Source organism: Tachypleus tridentatus, chromosome 7, assembly GCF_004210375.1.
Source record: "Tachypleus tridentatus isolate NWPU-2018 chromosome 7, ASM421037v1, whole genome shotgun sequence".
Classification (NCBI taxonomy): Eukaryota; Metazoa; Arthropoda; class Merostomata; order Xiphosura; family Limulidae; genus Tachypleus; species Tachypleus tridentatus.
In genome coordinates, this window is record NC_134831.1 from 143812726 (window position 1) to 143838298 (window position 25573).

Consider the following 25573-nt stretch of genomic DNA (forward strand, 5'->3'; position numbering starts at 1 on the left):
GAATTTTGATTCGTTGTATAAACTGAAATACACTGAGATGTTGTTGATATGACAAATTAAGGAGTCTAAATGGTATGATAATATTATTATACAAAGAAAATTTCAAAACCAAAGCATTCATCTTTCTGACACCATGATTGCACCTGTCCAACCATCAATGATATAAAAATGAGACTTGATTTGGCTCAAAAACGTATTGATAAACTGCAGCGTCAGTTAGGTAATGCCAAGTGTCGTGAAAGGTACAGCAAAAGAACAAAAGCTTTACTTTTAGACCTTAAAAAAAAAAAGAGCAACCTGATCACACATGAACTGAAATCCAAGTTTCAGATTCTTACACCAACATAAGCTGTTAAAATCTAATTTTCTACCTTTATACTGCAGAAATAATTAAAACAACTATGAAACAGTAGTACAGATCTTATTTTTAAAAAAGTTTCAGTATTATAAACTTTACTATTTAATGTATTTATATATAATACTAATACATATGGTCATTTAAACAATCTAATATTCATTTTTACACTGCAGACCTTCCAATGCACCTGTTTACAAAGACCAACCAAGGGTATGGTCAGGAACAAATTGACTTAGCCTTAACACTGTTTCTGTTTGATACAAAGACATATGGAATACTTTGAAACTACCACTAGCCCACCCATGAACCTTACAGAGGTATTATTTTGTTATACTAATATAAAAGAGTAATCTTTCATATTACATATTGAAAAACTAATGCAACATGCATTAACTTGAACGATAAAGACACTAAACATGATATAATATAAATGCAAATTAAGTAGAGAACTGATATTTTTCTTATTATACTGAGTATCAAAATCTAATTTTATCATAAAATTAACTTTTCTTTCAAAGTTAAATGTTCACCTTGTCTAGTGACTAGGGTTATATGGTCTTGGCCCTCTGGATAGACTGAGTAGTCACATTGGAGAACTCCAGTGTTTAATTAACGTATAGAAAACTTGCATTTGTGTAGTTTCGTATCTGTTATGTATTTAAAATAGTTTTCTTTTCAATGAAATTTAAATCTTAAAACAGGTTATTTCATGACATCTGAAGTTAATTTTTTTTGTTGTAATATTTCATGATATGGAAAGGAAACAAGCCTTAAGATTTCAAGTTAAACAACGTTATCAACAGTTAATACATTAAAGTTCTTTCATTTCTCAAAATAATTAGATCACTGATAATACTTATATGTTTGTTTTGGTTTGCAGTTTAACATTAGTTATAAAGAAGTTTAATACTGATCTTTTGAAAATCTTAAAATTAGGTTTTTCTTCTTCTAGTTCTTTTTCTTTCCCTTATTTCTGATATTGATGTGTTTTGTTTTAAATTTGAATAATGTCATAGCAGTTAATATCTGGCCAAATATTGCAACTAAATAAGAACCGATTTTCTGATATCTTCTCATTTTTCATACCCTATAAGTAACTGTATTATTACAAGATTCCCAAACGTTTGATGCTATTTCATAATGATATTATTCACTTAAGTATAAAAAGATAATTTTATAATTTCGTGTAATTTTTATTTCGATATCCACTTTAACATAAATTTGTATAATGGTCTATGAAGTAACAATGAGTTTTAATGGTGTAGATTTTGTATTGGTGTAATCTTTTGATTAATTGTATATTAGCTTTCCTTCAAAATTAAACGCCCAGCAGTGAACGTAATTTTGTTCCATTTAAGAAAACTTGCATAAACCATTCTTACTTGTAATGTGCTGTCTTGTCCATTCACTAGATTCAGGTTAAACAAATACAGCCAGCTTGCTTATGTCCAACACAAATGTATAAAGCTAAAAGTCTTCTAGGATATATCTTGGGAGTAGGAACCAAAATTTGTCACAATAATTTTTTGAGTATGGTAGGAAAAGAGTTCATGAAATGGTACTTGTACACCCAAATGGAAAAGCTTATATGAATTCTCTACATGACAAAATAAATTTTCAAACAACAAAAATAATTTTAAAACAAGATGTTTTTTTGGAGTTGCATGGAATGTGTGAAGTTGAATTTGATAGACATTAACATAGTATAGCATTTTTTAATTTTAAATTAATTTTGTTCTTGTATTTACACTTTCTAGTAATATTGGAACTTCCAAGTGTTCTAAAGTGTTTTGTAATAAGCTAAGAACTAATTTAAGGTGGTGATTAACTTTTCTTGAAGATAGATTTAGGAAAATACAGATTTTTCTTTTTCAGTTAGCAGTCACAGTCAGGACTAAATTGTTTATATGTATATTATGAAAATGTTAAGAATTTATTTTTGCCTTTAAAATAACTTACAACATACTCAAAGTTTAAAATTATCATTTGGTACTGAAATGTGTTAGACTTCATATTAAGTCTGAACATACAGTTCTATAGAAGTTTAAAAACTGACGGAAAATAAATTACATACATTATACACACAGTAATAAAATTCACACACAACTGAGTTAAGAACATTGCTACAGATTTACTAAGTTGTTACTGATATATATTCCTAGTGCTTCTTTGAACTCTCCAATAGATATAAACCCTAGTTTGTTAATGTTTTTCCACAATGCATGAATTTAAATTTAAACATTTCTGTTACAATTGACCATGTTTTGTTTGTAAATATACTGCAATTAAAATTTATTGTACACAGGTATGTATGGAATATCTGATATAATCATATAAAATATCAATCATGTGCTTCAAAAGTTTATTCTTGTATTTTGAGTTAATGTCCCATAACAGTTCAACATTTTTGTATATTAAATTGAACTTTAGAAAGAAGCTCAGGTTCTCCAACTAATGAACTTACCAGAGTGGATAAAACGACTGGGTCACTTCAATTACTAGAGGATTTACAAAACCTACAAGGTTTAACATACATTTTTTTTGTAGTTTGTATATCATTAAATATTTTTATCACAATTTTACAAGAAAAATTTGTAATTTTGTATTATTTAACATGAATTTAGAAGTGTATGTAAAACTGACTTTTTCATAATGGTTTTTTTTTTTTACTTCAGAATTCCAGAGTTGCATGTAATGTTCCAGACTAAATGGCAGCATATAATTATAGTTTCTACAACGAAAAATTAGCCATTAGGCTACACAAAATGTTTACAAACATAGATACAACTGGGTGTTCCACTTGTAAAATTCCATCTTTATAATCAGTGCAAAAATAAAATGTGAACAGATTAAGAGATAGAAATAAAATTATTATATAGTTACAATTATCAAAATGATGTAAGCCTTCTCAGTAGAAGGAAGTTGGTTTTAAGTAAATACTTTTTTTCTTCTTCTAAAATTTAATCTGAAAAGCACAAAAAGAAGAATCATTTCTAATAAATTATTTGGTTAAGTTTCTTTGTATTTTCTTTATTACAAAAATGCTTTGTTTTGTAAATACTTAAATTTAACTACAACAGAAATTTCTAAGGACAAATAACACTCCACTCATGATTTAAAGGTGGTCAAAAACAAATATAAAATGAATGGTACAAAAGAAAAGGAAAAGTCTTTGCAATTTGGATAAAAGTTTACACCAAAATTGTACATAAAAAAGAAAACTGGTGAAAGAATAAGTCATTATTCCCTTCCTTCCGTGAAGTGTTGGTCCTTCACAGACAATGACACAGTAGCTATGGTGAAGCAATAAATAATTTTGTCAGAAAGTGTCACAGAACCATGCTACTTCATTTGATCAAGAAAAATAAATTATTTTTAAAAATTACAGTAACATCTAGAGCACAAATGCAAAACAAGGCTGGAACAAGACCACCTTGCTGGTTGGTATCTTGTCATGTAATGGAATTGTGTGAAACATGATGAGATAAAAGAAAGACTTCGTGGTGGTGGTCTTCTCTTCCACTGTTTACTTAAAGCACTCATCTGGAAATTCTAGTGCGTCACAGGTCCAAAACAACACTTGACATAATTTGGATACTACCTTATTAGCTGCAAAGTCCTTTTCAAGTAGTCAATTGCAGCCTGGTAGCTATGTCTTTCTTCATCTAGTCGATACTTTAATTGTAAAAGTTCCTGTGATAAAAAAAATAATAATAATAGACTTGTTTCTTGTATAAAATATGCATATATCTCTAATGTAACTGTTTTATATAATGATTAAAGCTATCAGTTACTTTATAATAACTGTGTTAGTTATTTTGTCAAGCTACTCTCACCAACATTGAACAAATTATGTAAAGAGCATTTATCAATACCTGGAAGATATGCTAAATCTGTTCAGTAGAGTATAGAGTGATAATCACTAGACAGTTTCAATTCTGTATATTCTGTGTAGGAGTTAGTATTATTACCAATTAATTAGAAAAAATAAGAAACTTACAGTCATTTGATAATGGAGCTTCTCTGCACCATTGTTAGCATCATAGTTTTTCCTCTGTAAATAATGGCACCTCTCTACCAAAAACTCTTGTTCTTGTTTTTGTTCTGGGAATTCAACAAAACATTTTAAATAGTTTGCATGTGAGCCAATTTATTATTTTACACTACAAACTCTCTTGTAGAAATCTTGATATAAGTGATATAATTACTAACAACTTTATGGACAACCTGTCTGAAATTTTAATGCAGACAAACTAAAGGGTTGATACAATATTTAAACTATATACAAATTTTTATCAATTTGAACTAATTGGCTACAGAATTTCCTTTTCAAGAAGTAATGATAAGAACAAAGATTCGAATTTTTATTTAAACCCATTTAATCTCATTGATATAAAATTCCAATAGTTATTAGTTCAAACAAAAATGATAAGCTTTAAAAGCAATTATCTATGACTAGTATTTTTTATTTCATTCAGTATTAAAATCAAAGTGTTCAAACCAGCACTACATGTTTTGCAGCTAACAACTGTTCTTTAATTGGACATTTTATCACACATTTCACTTTCTCAGAATTTCAAGTACTGCCAATCCTCCAAGTTACATTAGCATTTTAAAAGGCTTGTTGTAACTGGAATTTCTTCAAAAGAAACATTTTATGTTTTAAAATGAGCTTATTATAGATATATATATATATATATATATATATATACACAGTAAAACCTGTCTGAGCCAGAAACTGCATAGGGTGGAAATCTGTACAAGCCACAAATGTCAAAACTTTGCAACATTATCTTAAGATTTCTCTTATAAAAGGCCCTCTATATGGCAGAACCTGCATAACATAGAAGGAAAACAGATTCTGCCTTAGACAGGATTTACTGCATATATATTTAAAACTACTACAGTTCTGTTAAAATTCAGTATTATTTTACAAAATCTATTAAAAGATAAATATTCTTTATAAAGTTACTATTAAGAAGTTAACATTATTATAAAAGTTCTGTCATATAGACTGTCAAAATTTTTTTCTGATAAAGGTGAGAAAATGTTCAATAAAAATATTGTTTAATAAAATATAGCGTATAACATAAATCTTTAATTTCACCTCTTGAGTAGTTTTCATAGGCTTCCATTACTACTTCAATACCAGGCCAATGATATTTCTCAGTCTTTTCTCGATAATTTATTTCAGGAAAGTCCAGAGTTGGAGGTGAATTGGTCCCTGTTCTTTTCTTTGCTGACCACAGGCAATTTTGCCCAGCTGTATGTACAGAGATTTTAGATTTTTTTTTAAAGAAATGGAATAATTTGCTCATACTTAACAAGGGTTTTTAAAATGCCAATTTACTGTGAAACATTTAATTGCTCTGTATATAACTTGTTATTTGACTTAATTATTTCACATTATATAGTACTTTAATATCTGCAGAAAGTGTTAACATGAAACATTCATATTTACAGAGTATATATACATATATATATAAATTATATATATAAAGATGACTAGTTTTCTAGTTCTAAAAGGATTTTAACACTATTTTTGATCTACTTGAAAACTTAAAAAAGTTTATTGACAAGATACTTTAAATTTTAATAATTTACCTAATTGTTGTTGAGTGGTTTCCAACACTGACTTGTGAAACTCCTGTACAAAATTATTGGCTAGCTTTTGTGGTTTCTTGTCTGGTGTTTTAAGTACAGAGACCACTTTCTGGCTTTTAGAATCACTGTCTTGTGAAAGATTGGAGTAAAGAGAGACTGCACTGACAGTTGAGTCGACATCTTGTGCTGTGTCATAGGTAAAAATTAAATATAAATCTCTAGACACAAGACATTTTATGACCTAGAATAGCTGTCATTTGCTTTAATCATTATCATTCCCAAAATGTTGTAACATTGCAATATCTTTAAAAAAAACCAAAAAACATCAATGCCGTGGGGAGTAAAGATAAACTACTTCATATGTATAGAAAGTTTCATAAATTGGATATATAAGCAGTTTGGTAAGAACACTTTCCAGTAAAAATACTATATTATTTACAAACACACTTTAACCTCTGATTAATAAATGCCCCATCTGTGAAAATTCTTCTACATATATTTCATTATAACATTTTCAAGTTCCATATACTACACCAAATGTCACATACTCCAAAAATGTTATATGTGTCAGCATTTAAACTATTAAACACAAAGTTTTACTGCTGGTTCGATGTCTTTAATATATCTAAAATTATAACTAAATAAAAACTTAAGTTTTTATAGTTGCAGAGTTCATATTTTACAATGAAGAAAAGTAAATATCAGTTTATGGGATAAAAAAGTTAGCCTTTACTGAAACAAAACAAACATACGTCCGTGTAATTTGTAAGTTTGCTTCCATTTTTGCTAATTATTCAGAATTAAATTATTTTAACAGTGACTAAAAAGCAAATATACATACCACTGGTTTGACGATTGGAGAGAGATACCTGCAGTTTAGTAGAAGGTGTTATTTTATTAGGAGGATTGTAATCTTTTTGAGCTGAAGCTTCATTTGAGTGGTTAGGACTAGGCTGTAACCTCCTTTTTTTGCTTTTCATTGGTAACCTCTCCAACGAAGTTATTTCTAATTTAATAGTGAAACTTACATAAGAAGTAATTACACCATTGAAATCTCAAAATAAAATGTGCACATAAATGAATAAAATACATTTTTTTATTAAATATGCAACCACAATGGCTAAGTTATCAGTATAAAACCATAAACATTCTAATTGAGACTAGAATAAAATTTTCCTTTACAGAAAAGTGCATTTTCTCTTCATTGACATTATTTTAAAACTTAAATCTAAATTTCAATTTGAGCATTCTGAAGTACAGATAAAAAAATTATGCCCAGTGTTTAATAGTAGGGCAAAAATGCTTTACTGAAAAGGAAAAAAAAGACAAAGAATCTTGAATAAACTTTAATGATATTTTAAAAGCCACTCTAAAGGTCACATACATATACTCTTCAAAAAAAGAAATGCAAAAGGCAAAATTTGAGATATATTGTTAAAAGGTTTATTCCGGGTAGTTCTGTATGACATGTGTGAAACTTTGCACATTCACTGCTGAACATCCAAAGTCTGCAAAGGCAAGTCCACGGTCACTAGTTGAAGTTTAACGTCACTCAACATCAATAACGAGTATGCCCCCCCCGTGAGCATCAATAACTGATTGGCATCTCCTGCCCATGGAAGCGATGAGATGACGAATCACATCCTGTGGAATGGCTGTCCACTCTGCCTGCAAATCTGCTGCAAGCTGAGGTAAAGTCTGCGGTTGAGGTTGTCACCGTCGCAGACGTCGGTCCAACTCGTCCCAAAGATGTTCGATGGGGTTTAAATCTGGTGATCTGGAGGGCCAGAGAAGAACGTTGATGTTGTGGTGTCTCAAGAAGACAGTGGTGAGTCGGGCTGTGTGAGGACGAGCATTGTCATGTTGAAAAACGTCGTTGACGTTCACCATGATGGGTTGCACATGGGGCCTAAGAATCTCGTCAACGGTTGCGTACGTTCTGATCGGAAATCCTTCACAGCCCTGGTATGGTTGAGGCAGTAGACATCGCAGTGGTGGTCCTATCCCGAAGGTGACGTAACCGGATGTAGTGATCTTGTGCGGGCGTGGTCACACGAGGTCTGCCAAATCGTGGACGGTCACGAGTTGTTCCATGTTGTTGGTGACGATTCCATAGCTTTGTGATGGTGCTTGGGTGGACATTCACAGCTCTGGCAACATCTGATCAAGATTCGCCTGCTTCCAAGCGACCAATGGCGTTGTTGCGTTGTGCTTCAGTCAGTTTTGGCGTAACTGTATTGCGTGTCAGTGCTTAACACTGAGCTATGGAAACCGAGAACCCGTCACTTTTATAGGGATTTTGTACATGTTGCACTTGCAGAACATGCAAATCTCTCAAACAAATTTATTGGACATGAATGCGTTTTGGCAAAAAATCCGATGTTTTCCTCCGTTTTCAATGTGCACAACTTTTATTGTCATTTTGGTCTGACAATCAGTGCCTTAACACGTGTAACATAACATACTCTGAGCTGGTAACGTTATTACATATATTCCTCTTTAAAATAACAAAAATATCCCTTTTGCGTTTCTTTTTTTGAAGAGTATATATTACTAGATTATTAATGTGACACTAGGTTGGACAGCATCTCAATAGTTTTGTATTGGCTTCACATGAAGTTAAGTCTTGTAATACTGCTTTCTAAAACACTATGAAGTTTTATCATTCTAAAATACAACAAATACACATGTTAAGATGCAAAAATAATTTCATACAGAAAAAAAATAATAATGAAAAGCCGATAATTAAAACTAAAATATTCCGTTTGTGACATCAGCTTAAACATTTTTCTTAAAAAGTGGCAATGCCCAATTAGTATAATTTTTTAATTCATTGTTAAATATGTATTATGCACAGTATCTAGTGTACTGTAGGTATACTTTTCAAATGTGTTGAATAAAGTTCTCAGAGTCTGCTAATAATATTAGGCTTGCATCTAGACCAATCTTTAATTTCTGTTATACAAGTTATGTAAAGTTAAGCACATTTTCAAAAGGCTTATTGACATAAGAAACAATAAAGGTCATTTTGTAACATGTCTGAAAAATATTGGTAGAACTTCAGCATTATAAAATTTAACACCACATTACTGATCTGGACAATAGCAATGCAGAGTAGTTTGTATTTCCAAAGACTATCATAAGACTGCATTGGTGAACATTTTCCCTTGCAGGCTTTTCATAATCCACTCAAAGTAATGTGTGACGACAATGATTTTTGCAGCACTTTTCAGTAGTATCATTGCACAGGAATTCACAGATGCTGCTTCTGGCAATTTAAGCAATATGTGTTTATATGTAATTGCATGAATTCTTATTTATTTCTTTGTTTGCTTAAATGAGAAGTTTGATTGAAAGCCCATACCCTGTGGGCTTCTTTTTAAGGTAAATCCAATATTTCTGTGTGGTACAAAGGCTACATAGTATTGGATTATACAGAAAGCACTTTCCTGATCTATTAGTTGACTCTGATACCATATCCACTGGATGATCAGAAATCCTTTTAAAACTTTTTGTGACATACTGTGTATCACTTTTGTAAAATCTTTTTCATCCATTAACTTGTACAAAATGACATGAGACTTGTTAAGGTACACACATACACATGCCAGTTCGTCATATTTCAACCAACACTTAATGTCATTTTCACTCAGCTACCATTCATGCAGTTTTCTACAATTGGTCTTCCTTTCCTTATTTTACTGTGGAAGAAACTCATGTTCAAATGACTTGTGCCCTTTCTCAAATTCCTCCTTGATATGTTGGGTACTGTCACCTTGGAGATATGGATGGCTCTTGTCACTGACCTTTGTCTTTCTGAATTCTCACCTGTAACATGATGTGACATGTTGCTTATGGCAATTAAGATACAACTTGTTGCAGTATTTTTGCTGAACAGTTCTGTGCCTTATATGGATCAATATTCCTTTTCTCACCAATTTTATTAAGAAATGGTACATCTCATTACCTATAAATTCTAAATCCCCAGTCTGAACATACACTACATGGCCCAAAGTATGTAAACACCTGACCATCACACCTATATGAGCTTGTTGAACATCTCATTCCAAAATCATGAGCATTAATATGGAGTTGGTCCTTCTTTCCTGCTATAACAGCCTCCACTCTTCTGGGAAGGCTTTTCACTAGACTTTGGAACACAACTGCAGGGATTTGCTCCTATTCAGCCACAAAAGCATCATTGAGGTTGGGAACTGGTGTCAGGTGAGAAGGCCTGGCTCGCAGTCAGCGTTCCAGTTCATCCCAAAGGTATTCAATTGGGTTGAGCTCAGGGCTCTGTGCAGGCCAGTCAAGTTCTTCTACACCAACCTCGGAAAACCAAGTCTTTATGGATCTCGCTTTGTTCATGGGAGCATTGTGATGTTAAAACAAAAAAGGGCTCTCCCCAAACTGTTGCCACAAAGTTGGAAGCACACAATTCTCTAGAATGTCATTGTATGCTGTAGCATTAATATTTCCCTTCACTGGAACTAAAGAGCCTAGCCCAAACCATGAAAAACAGCCCCAGACCATTATTCTTCCTTCATAAAACTTTACAGTTAGCACTATGCATTCAGGCAGGTAGCATTCTCCTGGCATCTGCCAAACCAAGATTTGTGGACAGATAGTGAAGCATGATTCATCTCTCCAGAAAACACATTTCCACTCCTCCAGAGTACAATAGCTGTGTACTTTACACCACTCCAGCCAACGTTTGGCACTGCACATGGTGATCTTAGGCTTGTGTTCGGCTGCTCTGCCAAGGAAACTCATTTCATGAAGCTCCCAACAAACAGTTTTTGTGCTGACGTTGCTTCCAGAGGCAGTTTAAAACTCAGTAGTGAGTTTTGCAACTGTGGACAGACGATTTTTACAAACTTCAGCACTTGGCAGTCCCGTTCTGTGAGCTTGTGTAGCCTAAGATTCGTGGCTGAGCCATTGTTGCTCCTAGACGTTTCCACTTCACAATAACAGCACTTACAGTTGACTGGAACAGTTGTAGTAGGGCAGAAAGTTGACGAACTGACTTGCTGGAAAGGTGGGATCCAATGACACTGCAATGCTGAAAGTCAACGAGTTCTTCAGTACGACGCATTCTCCTGCCAGTGTTTGTCTATGGAGATTGCATGGCTGTATGCTTGTTTTTATACACCTGTCAGTAATGGGTGTGGCTAAAATAGCCAAACCCACTAATTGAAAGAGGTATCCACATACTTTTGGCCATGCAGTGTATCTTTATGATATTAATGTACAACTTTTTTCTTTTTTTCTGTCAGAAAAGATGGTTACATACTTTCCCCAAATACAATCAATTTCTGGTGTCATCACACTACCTATAAATGCTAAATGATATTAAAATGTAGTTCTTGTACAATATGTTCCACCATGGATTTCTATCATCTATGGGTAACACAACTTATTGATCTGCATATTGAAAATTATATATATATATATATATATACACACACACATATAGCTTTATTTTGTCATCCTAAGTTATTTAACATGTATACTGATCCTCAATTTTATGTTATAATGATAATATTTATTACTATTTATGTTTAGTATGTTACATCTGGATATCAAAGCTTACTGATACAGAAAATATTAATAATATTTTTCTAGTATCAATTATTGAATATTTATAATTTGACACCTAAAGATTCAACCATTACTCTGGTATGTATACATTTTTATAAGGTAGGTGAAACAAGTCTGTTAAAAGGTATGTGCTATACAAAGAATATGTAGGTTAACTGACATGTGTCAAATAATCATTGGAGTGCTCATGAAGTCATAGAATTCTGTAATTTTTCACTACTTTCATGATATATACATTGAGAAATTTTTATACTGACATGATGATTTATTTCATTTCTTTTCAAGTCAATATAAAATTAATACTTCATTATATGGATGTTTATATTTAATTTACTACCTCGGTTGAGGTAATCACAAATATATACCTATATTGTATACATGAGTATAAACTCTATATGAACAATTCATATACATATGTATTCATCTGATAAACATCTTTCTAGAATTTTATTTGGGAATTAAGGAATCCATTACAATAATTTTAAAATTATTTTTGTATTTAAGTACATGTAAGCTGATACTATACATGTATAAAGCAGTATTACAGATATATCAAAATAGAGTTGATGATTAAAATTATTAATATATATACACTGACCTACTGCTAAGTAAATCTACTATACTTGCTGTTACAAGTCATATCAAAATTAGGCCTATATTACCTGGTTTTCTATCATGTACTTTGGCCTTCTTTTTATGTTTAGACCTTAATTTTTGTTTTCGACGAATTCTGCCTTCTTCAGTTATTTTCCATTTCCTCTCAATCTCTGAATATAGAAAATGTGATACTTCAGACACTTTCATAAGTACAGATAGATATGTTAGAGTGGCAACTAGCAACTAAACTAGTTCCAAAATTGGGTTTTATTTGTTATAAATTAAGTTCACTAGCCAAATTAACATATGCATAATGTTACTTTCAAATGAGATGATTTCTAAACTAAACAAAACCTTTAATCTATTAAGGTTGTTCACATAGCTTAACTAATCATTATATCAATTATGATAACTCAAGTAAATAAATTAGTCCTTGTATTCATGTGAATCCAAATGCAAAGCTAGTTTTTGTACTAAGACAGTCCCAAATTCTACAACAGTTCTTCAACAAGGATATGTGAAAATACTAAACTGATACTTTAATTATTAAAAAAACTGTAAAATTTTATCTGTAGTTAAACACTAAACTACAAATAAAAACTAACATTGAAAGAAATAACCAAAAAAAGTATTTTTTAAGAAAGCTGATTTGTGAATCAAAAATTAAACCTTTTTAATGATCTTGTTCTCTTTTTGTCCCTTAGTCATATCTCAGAAAGGCAATCCTCTATGACTTTAACTTAATTTTCATGTATTGTTTCTGTATTTTTCAACTTAAACTTAAAGTATTGATATTAATAAACAAATAACTTTTTTATTTTACCAAGATTAATAATTTTTTAAAGAAAAACCTTGGTTCATTTCCTGCTTTCTGCCTTATAACATTTAAGGACAACAATAGACCTATTGGTCCATATAAGTTGTCCCATTTACTGAACTATTAAAACAAAGAGTAATCAATTAAAATTACAGTTTCCACAACATATGTAAACAACCCATTTCAAGAGCCAACCGTTTATTAGGAAAAAATCAAACTTCTTTAACTGAAGATAACTGCTACTCTGTCAAAATCTATGTTTGTGCTTCCAGGTCATAGAATTTTCAGCATTGATACTATCAGTTCTTTTAATAATCTTAAACATCTCAATCAGATTCTAGCAAATTCTTCTTTTTACAAGATAAAATAATTTAAGAGACCTTATTTTTCTGGCCTAGTTATGACAAGCTTTCCACACTAGGTATCATCCTACTAGCCCTCCTCTGAACCACTTCTAAAAATTCAATGTCTCTCCTAAAGTAAAGTGTTCAAGACTAAATACAATGCTCCAAGTTTGGCTGAACCAGTAACTTATACAATAAAATTTTAATGTCATTACACATGTATTCAATATTTCTGTACATATAACCATAAATCCTTTTTGTGCTACCATTAACAACAGCACACTGCTTAGATAGCTTAAGAAACTGATCAACAAAAGTGAAAAAAACAAAACAAAATAAAATACAGTAAGAAAATAAATAATATTTCTAAAATAATGATGTAACAAAACATTACAATAACTCATGTTACTAAAGAATAAAGTTACTTATGCCATTTTGTAATTTCTGTATCATATCATACTTTTTTATTGATAGGCTTCATGCTGTTGTGCCTCAGTAGTTTCAAAGCAATACCAACTGGGTCAACTTACATGTTTAAGAAAGGAAATTCAGTTTATTTATTTCAACAAGTTATTACTCTGCTGTCTGTTTCACTTTTCCAGTTTTAGATGTGGCCAATGTGGTTATTTAGTTTTTAGTTACTAATACTTTAGGCAGCTTAAATGGCATTAAATCATCCATACAATTAAAATAAGACAACTTAATACCTCTTTGTACAATTATATTGCACTTATAGTGTTCTGTTTCTTATTATTATTTATTAGGATAAATGATAAGAGTATTTTACTAAAAATACAATTTACATTGTTCTTTGAACTATGTACAAATCAGCATTAAAAAACAACTGAAGGTAATTTACTTCCATAAGATTTTCAACAAAAATAAATAAATGCACACAAACATCATCAAAATTTGATAAACAGATACAACATCTGCTACTATAATTCATGAATTTGATATTATTTGGATAATTTGAGCTGCAAGATAAAAAAGGTTTATTGAAAACAAAGAACTTATTAACCTATTAAATCACATTATTGCTTAACATTAACACAGTCATTTTAAAACATTTTTCATAAACATTACTACTTACCTATCCTCTCTTGAAAAGTTGTTAACTTTAAAGCAAGGAACTGTAAAAATTTAACTTTATGCGGAAAGTCAGCAGCAAAACATAGTTCTTCAGGAGTGATATTTGTTGTTAGAGGCAATGGAGAATACTCCCTACTGGTGTTATTACTGTCTAGAGGGAAAATTGGTCGTTCTTGTAAAACTTTTCTCCCCTGAACATATTTAGCAAATTCTAGTTCTGCAAAGAAATTCCAAAATCTTTTTTGATCTGTATAAATTTTTGTAAATGATTTAGTTTATAAAACTGCAATAATTTACATAAGTTTCTCAAAATACTAACCAATCTTTCACAACTATTATGAAAACTTCTTAGCAACTTTATTTACAAGATGAAATAAGTATGAAATCAGAAACTGTGAGGTTGGAATTTTATTATATATATTATTTTCATTCTTAATTTCTTTTTAAAAAACATTTAAAGAAGAGGAATTTTGATTATGTTTGATGAACTTGTTTAATACACATTATCCATGTATGTCTAAAAAAACGGTTGTGTTAAGAACACTGATTACTTTTAAATACCAGATTAACACAATATGGTTATTATTACACAACTTAAAACAGCAGATAAACTATAGTGAAAAACATTTTCATATAGAATACTGTAATTATGAGGTTATATAAACTTACTACACTCCGATAAAAGAAACTGTTTCATATACTATAAATACCTTGTTTTTTCTGATGAGTTGTCAAACCAACTGTATCAAGAAATTCAAGTTTCTGAAAAATTTATACATTAAATAAATGTATCAATTGAAAAAATTATAAAATTTAGCATTACATTGCTGACACAGTAACAAAACTTAAGGAGTTACTAACCTTGCTTTTAGATTTAGAAGAATAATAACTTCCGATATGTAAAACGTAATTTCATAAATATTTTGAATAGATTATGAATAAATATGTTTGTTAAGTGCCTAAAATAAATTTTAATCTGCCTTAAGAAAATGAACATGAAGAAACAGTTATCTAACAAATCACATCCTTCTCAAATTTTAAGTACCTATAACATGAAACAGTACTGTCCATATTTATTACAAGTTTCAGGATAATTCACGTATGAGAAACAAAAATTAATTAGTACACTATAGGAACTTCAAAGTATGTACTGTATTTAGCACTAAACACTTTGCCAAGATGATCTATCTCCAAGAAACAGTTGTGTTTGTTTTAGTAGCCAAACCACACATACTTGATAATTTACTTGAGAATAAGTTTTTTAAAAATATTATAACACCCATACTGTACATGAGCTTGGTTCATTACACTAGTTTTAGTTTTTGTATTATTTATTATGAATTGTTTTTGAAGAGAGGAACTCCTAAAATGTAGGCTTAAGATTAAACTTCTAAATCAATAGTTAGTACTAAGTGCATTTAAAAATTTATATTCTTAAAAGTTTAAAACAGACATAATCATAAATGTGAAAAGCACAAAATACCCAATATCACAAAGCAATTTTTGGTTCTTTATAGCTTACAACTGAAGGTCTAAGCCAATTAAAAAAAACAAAAAACTCAGGAGATAAAATGTAAGTCTAATTGGGATTTAGATTAAATTCAGCTTAGCATTATTTTGGTTAATGTAGTGGAGAAAATATATATATTTAAAATTGAAAACAGGAAAACTATAGATTCCTTTTATACCAGTCCTCACACTAGATAGTAGATTTTTTGTGGAACTAGTTGTGTGAATACTATACTTTTATCAATAAATTTTAAATTTGTCACCATGTCACTTAAGAAAACACATATAGATCAGTTTGTGAATTATATTTTTCATAAACTCATATGAATTAGAAAACTAAGGTAAGTTAAAACAGTGGCTTGGAACTTGGAAGTTGCATGTACTCCCAAACTCCTTTCAAGGAGAGAGGGATAAAAGGTGTTAGGATGTCTGGATGAACGTCATGCTAGAGAAAATGCAATTAGTAACTATGAAACTCTGTTTTTAAAAATATACCACTCCTGATTTATTCAACCAAAGAATAGTCAAAGATGGACAGGAATCCTCTTTTGCTTTACTCATGATAGTCAATGAGTAATGGTCCATCTAGTACTTATCAGAATTAGACATATTGAGAAACAGATATATACACATACATACATATTTACCTATAGGAAAACCACTAGTTTTTTAGTGGAACACACCATCTCAACAATGTGTGTTATTACCACAAAAGTATTCAGTGTGGGTTTATAGAAAAGCATACCTGACCCCTCAGCTCTTGCTACTGAGTAGAAATTTGAATATGTATTGAAGGAAGAGGAGGCCTCTTATTAAGTTCTTTAAAAAATAAACAAACAGAAATGATACATTGACAGTCCAACCAAACTGTTCACCACAGTTTGAAAGTTGCAAGCATTTTATACAGTGGAAAGGTGAAAATCACTTATTTGTTGTTATCTTGTGTAGATGCAATACCTGATCTACAACAATATTCAAAGCACCTGAAATGTGGCAAGCTGAGGGCTGTATCCTGTGCATGTGGGCCCTGGAGCTCTGGAGTCCAAAAACAAAGGGACATGGATTTGGTACCCTTTTGCCTGATGATGTATGAAGCCAGTATGAAGTTGTTAGAAATGTACCATAACCACCTTCCCCCTCAGAAGACATACAAAAAGTTATAACTTGATGAACAAGAAAAAGCTTGAGGAAATGATACAGCTTGATGAAAACTTCAAAACAGTGGCATGAAACCCAGATGCAGCCAATGACCAGCTCCCAGAAATCTCCTGAGCATCAAGATATGCACTCCAGCCCACAAGAGAAGCTCAGTAAAACACTGCAGATCCAGACAAGGAGGTGGAAAAAGAACACATCAGCTGTTATATTGTCTTTGTACAACCACCAAACAAGGTCACTCTGAAAATAAGAAAAACGGACAACCAGTTGATCTGAGCTGAAATTTCATCAATTATGGAATTTTCTTTGGAAGTAAGCATGACTAGTGGGTGTGAGAGCTTCCAATGAAACCCACATCCCCAAAAGAGATAGAACTTTTAAAACTGGAATATAGAGCCTTGATGATCAACTATTCCACATCCTGAACATTTAGTGGAACAGACTGGGCTTGGCTAAGATGGGAAATGGAGAAACATCCAAGCAAACAAGACACTATGTAGGAAAAAGTATGGATTTCTCCACTTTCACAAAGCAACGCACATGAGATGCTTCCTCCAGAAGTAAATGGGTGTAGTCAGAAGATGCTGAAAAGGAATAACCCAAATGAAGCCAGTAATCCATATTATGATGAGACCAAAGCCCCAGCAAAGACAGATGTTGAATGAATGTCTTCACTACCTAACAAAATACTTAAGAAGCCAAAGTAAGTCCAAATGGAAGAGCCTGGAACAGGAAAAACACCCCTCATGGACAAACTAAAGAAAATGATATGGGGATGGAGAGATAGGAACACAAAGGTATGTATTTACTACAATAAATTGGTCATCCAAAGACCTGGAGTGTAAATCTAAAAAAAGGGGAAGAAACTACTCCTTGGAAAAACAAGGAGGATCAAGAATTGATTTAGATAGGAGAGGTCAGTGATGGATTACACATAAAATGTTCTCCACTTCCCTTCATGTTAATATTAAATGAACTGTGGTATTTTGTAAACTATACTTAATTCATTATTAACCATGAGATTTGTATATTATTTTATAAGGTAGATGGAAATACTTAGAACTTCATTTACTATATTTAAATTTGTACACAACATTATCACCCTGCTAGTACAGCAGTAAGTCTATGGATTTAGAACACTAAAATCAAGGAGTTCAATTCTCTTCAGTGGCCTCAACAGAGTGTCTGATATAACTTTGCTATAAGAATAAGGTCAGTGATGGTTTTCCAAACCCTGATGTTCTTTGTGGCAGCAAAAAACTGAAAGCAAAAAAACCTGGCTGAATAGAAAACACTGGGTTGATATGTTCCTTCAGAAGAATGTCTCTCCCTGCCTCAGACTGATGACTGCTTAAGACAGGTTACCTTGAAATAGGAAAAGGAACTAGAGACAAAGAAAGAAGATAGCAACCAGTTTTGACAACAGAGATCCTCTCACAAAACCTGTAGAATACACAGATTGGTAGTGAAGGTAGCCAAAATGTCAACAAATCAATAAAGTCTGGACCTTCACAGAGCCTGATGTTGTCACCTATACCATTATTTATATTCTTGATGGGCACAGGAGGAAACAAGGATAAGAATACGAACATCAAGATGTAGAAAAAGGAGGAGATAGGGAAGGAGATTGAAAACTGAACTTCAATTAAGAGATTGTGGAGGAAAAAGATAAACAATTAGCAAAGGAAGTATGCATCCTGGCCATGTCAATACAGAACTTCAAAGAATTTGAGTGGTAAAAAAAAAAAATGATGGTCACACAAAAACAGAACCATCCTTAAGTTCCTGAGGGAATACAAAGCAGAAGAACATCTGTAAGTAGCTCATTTCTCTCCAGAAACAAAGCAACCAAATAAATAAAAAAAGAGTCAATAAAGAGAGCCTTATCAAAGTTGACCACAAAAAGAGATCTCCAAAAAATAGCTGGGAGAATGACAAAAGACCTCAGAAAAGGGAGTAAGGAGTGGAGGTAATGCAAAACATTAGTAAGTACAAGCTGAATCCTTAAAAACTACACCTGTGAGAAAGATATAGATGTCATACGATTAGAACCCCAGACAGTGAATCTGATGGTTGGGTGGTCAAATAAGGGTTTGTAATTAACCAGAGGAAAGGAGTAGAAAATTGAACTTCTCCCAAAGATGCAAGATGTAGCTGTATGGCAAAGAAAAACGCTGTCTGAGTCATCCTTGTCTTAAACATTTTCAATAAGTCTGAAAAAATGCTGGCCATTATGGAGAAGAAGGCCCAACAAATCAAGGCATGCACCTCCCTGGCAGACAATTTTGATCCCAAGCCCTGGGTTACAGGAGTTGTATCACCAGTAACTTCAGGAACCACGGTGGTAATCATTGTAAATTCATAATTTGCAAATAATTGTGTGAAAATGGTAATTAAAGTCAGTAACATGCCAGAACACAAGAAAGTACCAGCAAACTAATTTTAAAAAATAACAAATATGAATAACATCTAAAATATCAAGGAAAAAAATAACTGAAAACTGAAAGGAAGTGAAAAACACATCCAACTTGTACTGTGTCTGTTGAGAAAGAGAGGTTTATATGAGGTAGCAGACAGAGAGCCAGCTATTCTAGGAGTGTGTGTAGTGCTCCTGTTGGTGGAGGGTTATTATATGTTCTGTGCATGTTAGACTGTAAAGGCTAGTGCAAGGAGTGAGAAACTTTTTTCAATGTATTACAGGGCAGTGGAAGATCAAAAGAAGCTATTGCATGAGTGGAGTTATGTATAACATTGGAATTATGAGCTACATGTACCACTATTGGCTTAACTGTTTAAAAAAGCAACAGAGAAAACTATAAAGCAAAATGGACAAACCTTTGGGCTGAGATCAAGTGATAAGGGGGGTCCTTTGGTAATAATAAGAATTTCTTTTAAACAGTTTTCCCCATTTTCTGATTCCACCTCATCATCACTGTTTCCACATTTACCTGCCAACCTGGCCTTCTGAAGTTTCTCCCACTCTAAATCAAGCTTACTGACAAGTCCACACTGCTGACTGGTGCAACCTGTGACTTTTACTTGAGTATTACAACCAACTTTTCGAACGTGCACATTAGGAGTAACTTGTTGTGTTACATCTCTGCTGGTAGCCTCAGTTTTCAATACAGATGTACCTAAGTGGTTTTCAAATGTAGCCTGAGCCTTGTTTACTGTTAGTTTTGTAATGGCCTCACCTAATGTTTTTTGTTCATTTATGGTGCAACTGAAATTGGACTTATAAGGAGTCAGATCTTTTGGGGAAACAGCTTCTGTCTTACACAATTCAGCTTGTGAATGGGGGCTGCTGTCAGCAGATATAACGCTTTTCCTCTCTTGGTTGAGGAGGGTCAGCCTATTTTGTGGTTCTGGTTTTGAGGAATAAGTTGGTGGTTTTAGCCCCAACCTTTCTAAATGTGTTGGATAGTTAGGGCTTGATAAAGGTGGGCTTTGTGAATAACTTACATCCATATTTGGTGGATTAGGAACTTGTCTTCTCTGAGAAATGGAATGTTTTTTAGTATAATTTTTATCTCTGGAGACAGACTGAAGTTCACTTATTACTGGCCTTCTTCCTGTCATTGCCAAAGGCTGCTGTAACTCCTAACAGAAAACAAAACAAAACATATCAAATAATAACACTAAACTTGTTCTTAAATACATTTCTTTGTTTATCATTTGGTATCTCATAGAAAATTTCCTATCTTCAAACTAATTAACAGATGACATACATTGTAACTGCATTTGACAAACAAACTGTCATAAAAAGTTTAGCAGCTTTAAGATTCCTTTAATACTTACAAATTGTCTACAACTATAACACTTTTTATTAAACCCGTGCCTTCACCAAAATGTAACTCAAAAATACTAATAAGATAGCTGACTTACAATCAAAAGTAGGCAATTTCAATAAAAATAAATTGTTTTCATAAACAAACTGACCTGTTATTGCAAGATGTTTCTACATAATATTAAAGTCTTTAGCTATTTATCTTCTGCTTCTTTACTAAGTATCTGTGTTTGAAAATATTCTCTCTTCCACTGTTGAAATTTGATATCATTTGTGACAACTGTTGAGAATATATTGTTTGACCTTTAAATTGTACCAACTATTATTTGTATTAAAACTATTTTTGTAAATGGCAAAGGGTTAATCTCTTAAAAAAAAGGTAAATTTTTTCACAAGTAACTAGTTATTTGTTTTCAATTAAATATGTTTACAATAGACTACTGTAAGTTATACAATTATTTTCCAACTGTACTCTGTCAATCAGCTAATACCTGCTGTAAATATGTGGAGTGGTTAAATCCTAATTCTTCCTGTGAACTTTTGGCCTGTGAACATTGCAGTACTATTTGATGATGAGAATCCCACTTATTAGTGCTTTGGTGGTTGCATCTGACAAGACTGAGGGGTGTAGAGGAGACTGTGACACGTGAAGAGGAATGTTTGTTTGAGTGTTCACGTGGAGTTCCATGGGTGATGGATCCAGGATGGCCTAAAAAATCACAATGTTCAGTGTTCCAAAAAAGTATTTGTGTCAAAAGAAAGTTAATTCCAAATATATAAAGATAAAATTATTGCAATGAGTAGTATTTCGAGAGCCTACTGAAGGCTCTTGAACTTATAAGTTCAAACTTATAAAATTATATATGAAATTTCAACATCAGTGTTTCTAAAAATAAAAAAGTGTAACCTGATAAAACTGATTTGTGAACACAAGCATTTATAAACTATTAAATCTTTCACACACACAAACCAATTTGGGATCACAAACAATTCATTATCAAAATCTTTAAATAGCACACTTTTTTTATAGATTTTGGATTACTAATTGTCTATATTGGAAAATAATGACAATACTTTCATTTCATTACAAGTTTCATTATATTTCTAGTTGCCAATGGACAACCAAAGCACTGGAAAGTTTATCCAAATATAATTAATTATAACAAAGAACTTTTAGTACATTAATGCAAAGATCATAAACAAATTTATACACTTTGTTCTTAAATTTAAAACATTACAGTTGAGTTTGATAAAAATATTTGGCATAACACACAAAAGATGCTTTAATACAAATACAAAAATGCTACCTGGTGATTCAGAATTTCTAGAAAATGTGACAGGTAATGGACTTTGAATAACGTGACCAATACGCTCTCTGGAAGAATGCCTAAAAGGTTCCTGTCCTTGGTTCTGTGCATATTTAGCCCTAGTTTAAGATGAAGAATAATCATGTCCTTAAAGAAACATTCTGTAACAGGTAAAAGCATGAGATGTTGTGTATGATTTTGTTAAAAATATTTCAAATAAACATGAACTCAAACTGCTTTCTAAGAATTTAGTCCCATAAATAAATTCTGTTTTCTACACAGCTTTGTGATAGGCAGATATTAGCTGAGTAGTTTTATACCATTGTCACTTCTTGTGTTATTTCAAAAGGAACAACTTCATGTAGCAGAATTTTGTTATTAAACAGATCAGAAAGAATTTCTAAACTATTATTATTTAAGTTAAAATCTTTCTTGCAAATGGCCAAGCACGTTAAGGCACGCAGGTTCGCATCTCTGTCGTGCCAAACATGCTCGCCCTTTCAGCAGTGGGGGCATTATAATGTAACAGTCAATCCCACTATTCGTTGATAAAGGAGTAGCCCAAGAGCTGACAGTGGATGTTGACTGCTAGCTGCCTTCCCTCTAGTCTTACATTACTAAATTAGGAACGGCTAGCACAGATAACCCTCGAGTAGCTTTGTGCAAAATTCAAAAACAAACAAACAAACTTTCTTGCAAAATAATATCTGCACAATATAACAATAAAGTCATAAAATTCAAATTATTTTGAAACCACTTCTAGAGGGTAAAGAATCATGTATAAACTAATAATATTTGGCAAAAAGTCCTGGCTCTCATTAGTCAGCCAATAAGACTGAAAACAACTTTTTTAAATTTGCCACAATTTTAATTTCTAAAAATTTCTAAAAAGGCCAAATGAATACCATGAAGACATATTGATAGTCAAATCAAAAATGTCTGATGCTTGAAAAGAAAACTTGAAATTAAAACCCAGAAATACCATTATTAAGTCTGTAGTGTACAGGCTTATGATCAGTCACAAGTACAGAGATAAGTATGTTTTATTTTAAAATGATTTTGAATATGTAAATCAGCAAATAACTTGACAACCACAACTGGCATAAAATCACAGTGGAACAATACGAATATATTGTTTACCAATGCCATTAATTAAACTGGATATTAACAATTTATAACTTCATGCCTTGAAAGTATGAATACTTTGTTTGAGAAAGAGCTATTAAATAATTTCCTGAAAATGAGGCACCAAAACCATTCAGAAAGAGACCTGTAAGAAGTAATTTCCCAACTATGGTAACAAATATGAAAATCTATATACAGCAAAGTCAGTGAAAAAAGTATCCAGCATAATCAGGAAGAGTCTCCTTCTTGAAACAAGACCGACAGGGTATGAGTTCATCAAGACAACTCTTCTAGTCATATCTTATTCAACTGTCACACATCTCATAGTAACTGGAGAAATACTGGATAAGTTGGAGAATGTAGCACCAAAACATATTTGTGTAATTAAACTGTTGAAATGGGCACAGGGAAACCATTATTCTTGAAAAATAGATGGATTATTGAAAGTATAAAGAAAGGTGTTGGGAACTTAAGACATGACAGCCCTATGACAGAGCCTTTCACGATGAAAACTATGCTGCAGGGCTATTGTGAAGATGCAGAGTTGTCAGACAGAGCAAGAGTGGATATGGTGAAGTTCCAAAATCTTTTGATATAATGTACTTAACCTCTGTACATAAGATGGCAACTACAAGTAAAACATTCAAATTGAGAAACTGACCTTAAGCAAAATATTACAATGTTTTAGCAAAAACAAAAAAGGATTTGTTACTCTACATGTTATTTATACTACTAAACTTTTGTGTCATGATCTATATTTTTAGTGTCACCCTACAAAGAAACACTGTAAGATCTCTTAAAGAAGAACCAGTTAGAATCACTGCCAAAATGCTTCAGTATTTTAATATAATGTCAGATAACAGAAAATATATAGTTACGACAGAAAGTGTTCGTACCTCTGCACTGTGAGTAGGTTTTTCCTCATAACTTAAAAGGTATCACAGTTAGAATAATGAAAGTAAAGTATATTATAAATATTATACTAACACACATCTACATAAATTTTTATGTAAATTAAACGACAAATTAACTGTTTATAAACAAATAACCAAACATAGGAGGGGCAGAAAGTGTTCGTGCATTTACTTTAATGGTCAGTTGTATAGCCTTTCAGGTGAATTACTGGGTGCAATCTCTCCTCATAGCCTTCCATGATTGTTTGACAGTACTTGACTGGTATTTTCTTCCATTCTTCTTTACAGAAGGCCTTCAACTCTTGCAAGTTTTTCAGATGATGCTGATGAACCCTGGTCTTCAACTCATGCCAAACGTTTTCAAGTGGGTTGAGATCTGGTGACTGTGATGCCCACTCCAGAATGCTTATATGGTTCCTCTGCAACCTGTAAGCTTAAACTTGGCAATTATGCTTTAAACAGTAGATTTTAGCAAATTAAGTTGTGTAGCAATACCGGAAAGAGACACACGAAATTTTTATTTTACAATAATTTGGTTTTTTAAATCACTGGACAGTTGTTTACTGTTCGCCATGATAATCAACCAGATAATGACGAAGACGACGCTAAATTGCTAGAAGTAAATTTTTTACTGGCTAAATTCCAATAATTATGAACCCAGTGTCTAGTTCTGGAATGGTATAATGTAGTTTATTCACCAAACTAAACAAAAGTTTTACGGGATTATCAGTTTTTACACACGTTCTGAACTGTATGAACACTTTATGCTCTTCCTATTTTTGGTTATTTGTTTATAAACAGTTTATTTGTCGTTTAATTTACATAAAAATACATGTAGATGTGTGTTACTATAATATTTATAATACACTATACTTCTATTAGCCTAATCATAATACTTTTTAAGTTATGAGCAAAAAACCACTCGGGACGCAGGGGTACAAACACTTTCTGTCGTAACTGTACAATGAATAATATTGAAGGTTTCAACCTCATAAGGTTTTAAAGAAAATTTCAAACAATTATATATACTTTTAAGTAAGATAATAACTTTATTTTTTAATAAAGAATTACAGTATTTTGATGTTCACATAAAATTTAAAAGAAAAAGAAAAGAAGCTTTCTATATGTTTGTAACTGGCAACATGATTAATTAACAGGAGGCAGCAAAACTTGAATTACTTCTCTTAAAAGTATTGAAATAGATTACTAGAATCAATTTCTAACAGGAGAAACTATGTACAGGTGGATAGCACTCAAGCTTTTCTATCAAGAAGATCAAATCTGGACCGCTACCACCACAGGACTTCCTTGAAGACAGCAGTAGATTTGCAGCCAAAATCTAGCTAGTGAGTAATTATTG

The 25573-nt window shown here is 32.0% G+C and overlaps 1 protein-coding gene across 1 annotated transcript in view; it reads right to left on the bottom strand.

Annotated features, from left to right (window-relative positions):
• Positions 1 to 2304: 2304 nt before the first annotated feature.
• LOC143257830 (uncharacterized) overlaps positions 2305 to 25573 on the bottom strand; it is a 37944-nt gene continuing 14675 nt past the window's right edge. Inside the window, exons 7-17 of the mRNA XM_076516859.1 lie at positions 22175 to 22293; positions 21359 to 21576; positions 19916 to 20680; positions 15124 to 15175; positions 14415 to 14630; positions 12226 to 12330; positions 6804 to 6968; positions 5963 to 6148; positions 5466 to 5621; positions 4359 to 4462; positions 2305 to 4051 (exon numbers count right to left, since the gene is read on the bottom strand). Coding sequence (XP_076372974.1) covers positions 3956 to 4051; positions 4359 to 4462; positions 5466 to 5621; positions 5963 to 6148; positions 6804 to 6968; positions 12226 to 12330; positions 14415 to 14630; positions 15124 to 15175; positions 19916 to 20680; positions 21359 to 21576; positions 22175 to 22293 — 2182 coding nt within the window. The 3' untranslated portion in view covers positions 2305 to 3955. The remainder of the gene's footprint in view (positions 4052 to 4358; positions 4463 to 5465; positions 5622 to 5962; positions 6149 to 6803; positions 6969 to 12225; positions 12331 to 14414; positions 14631 to 15123; positions 15176 to 19915; positions 20681 to 21358; positions 21577 to 22174; positions 22294 to 25573) is intronic.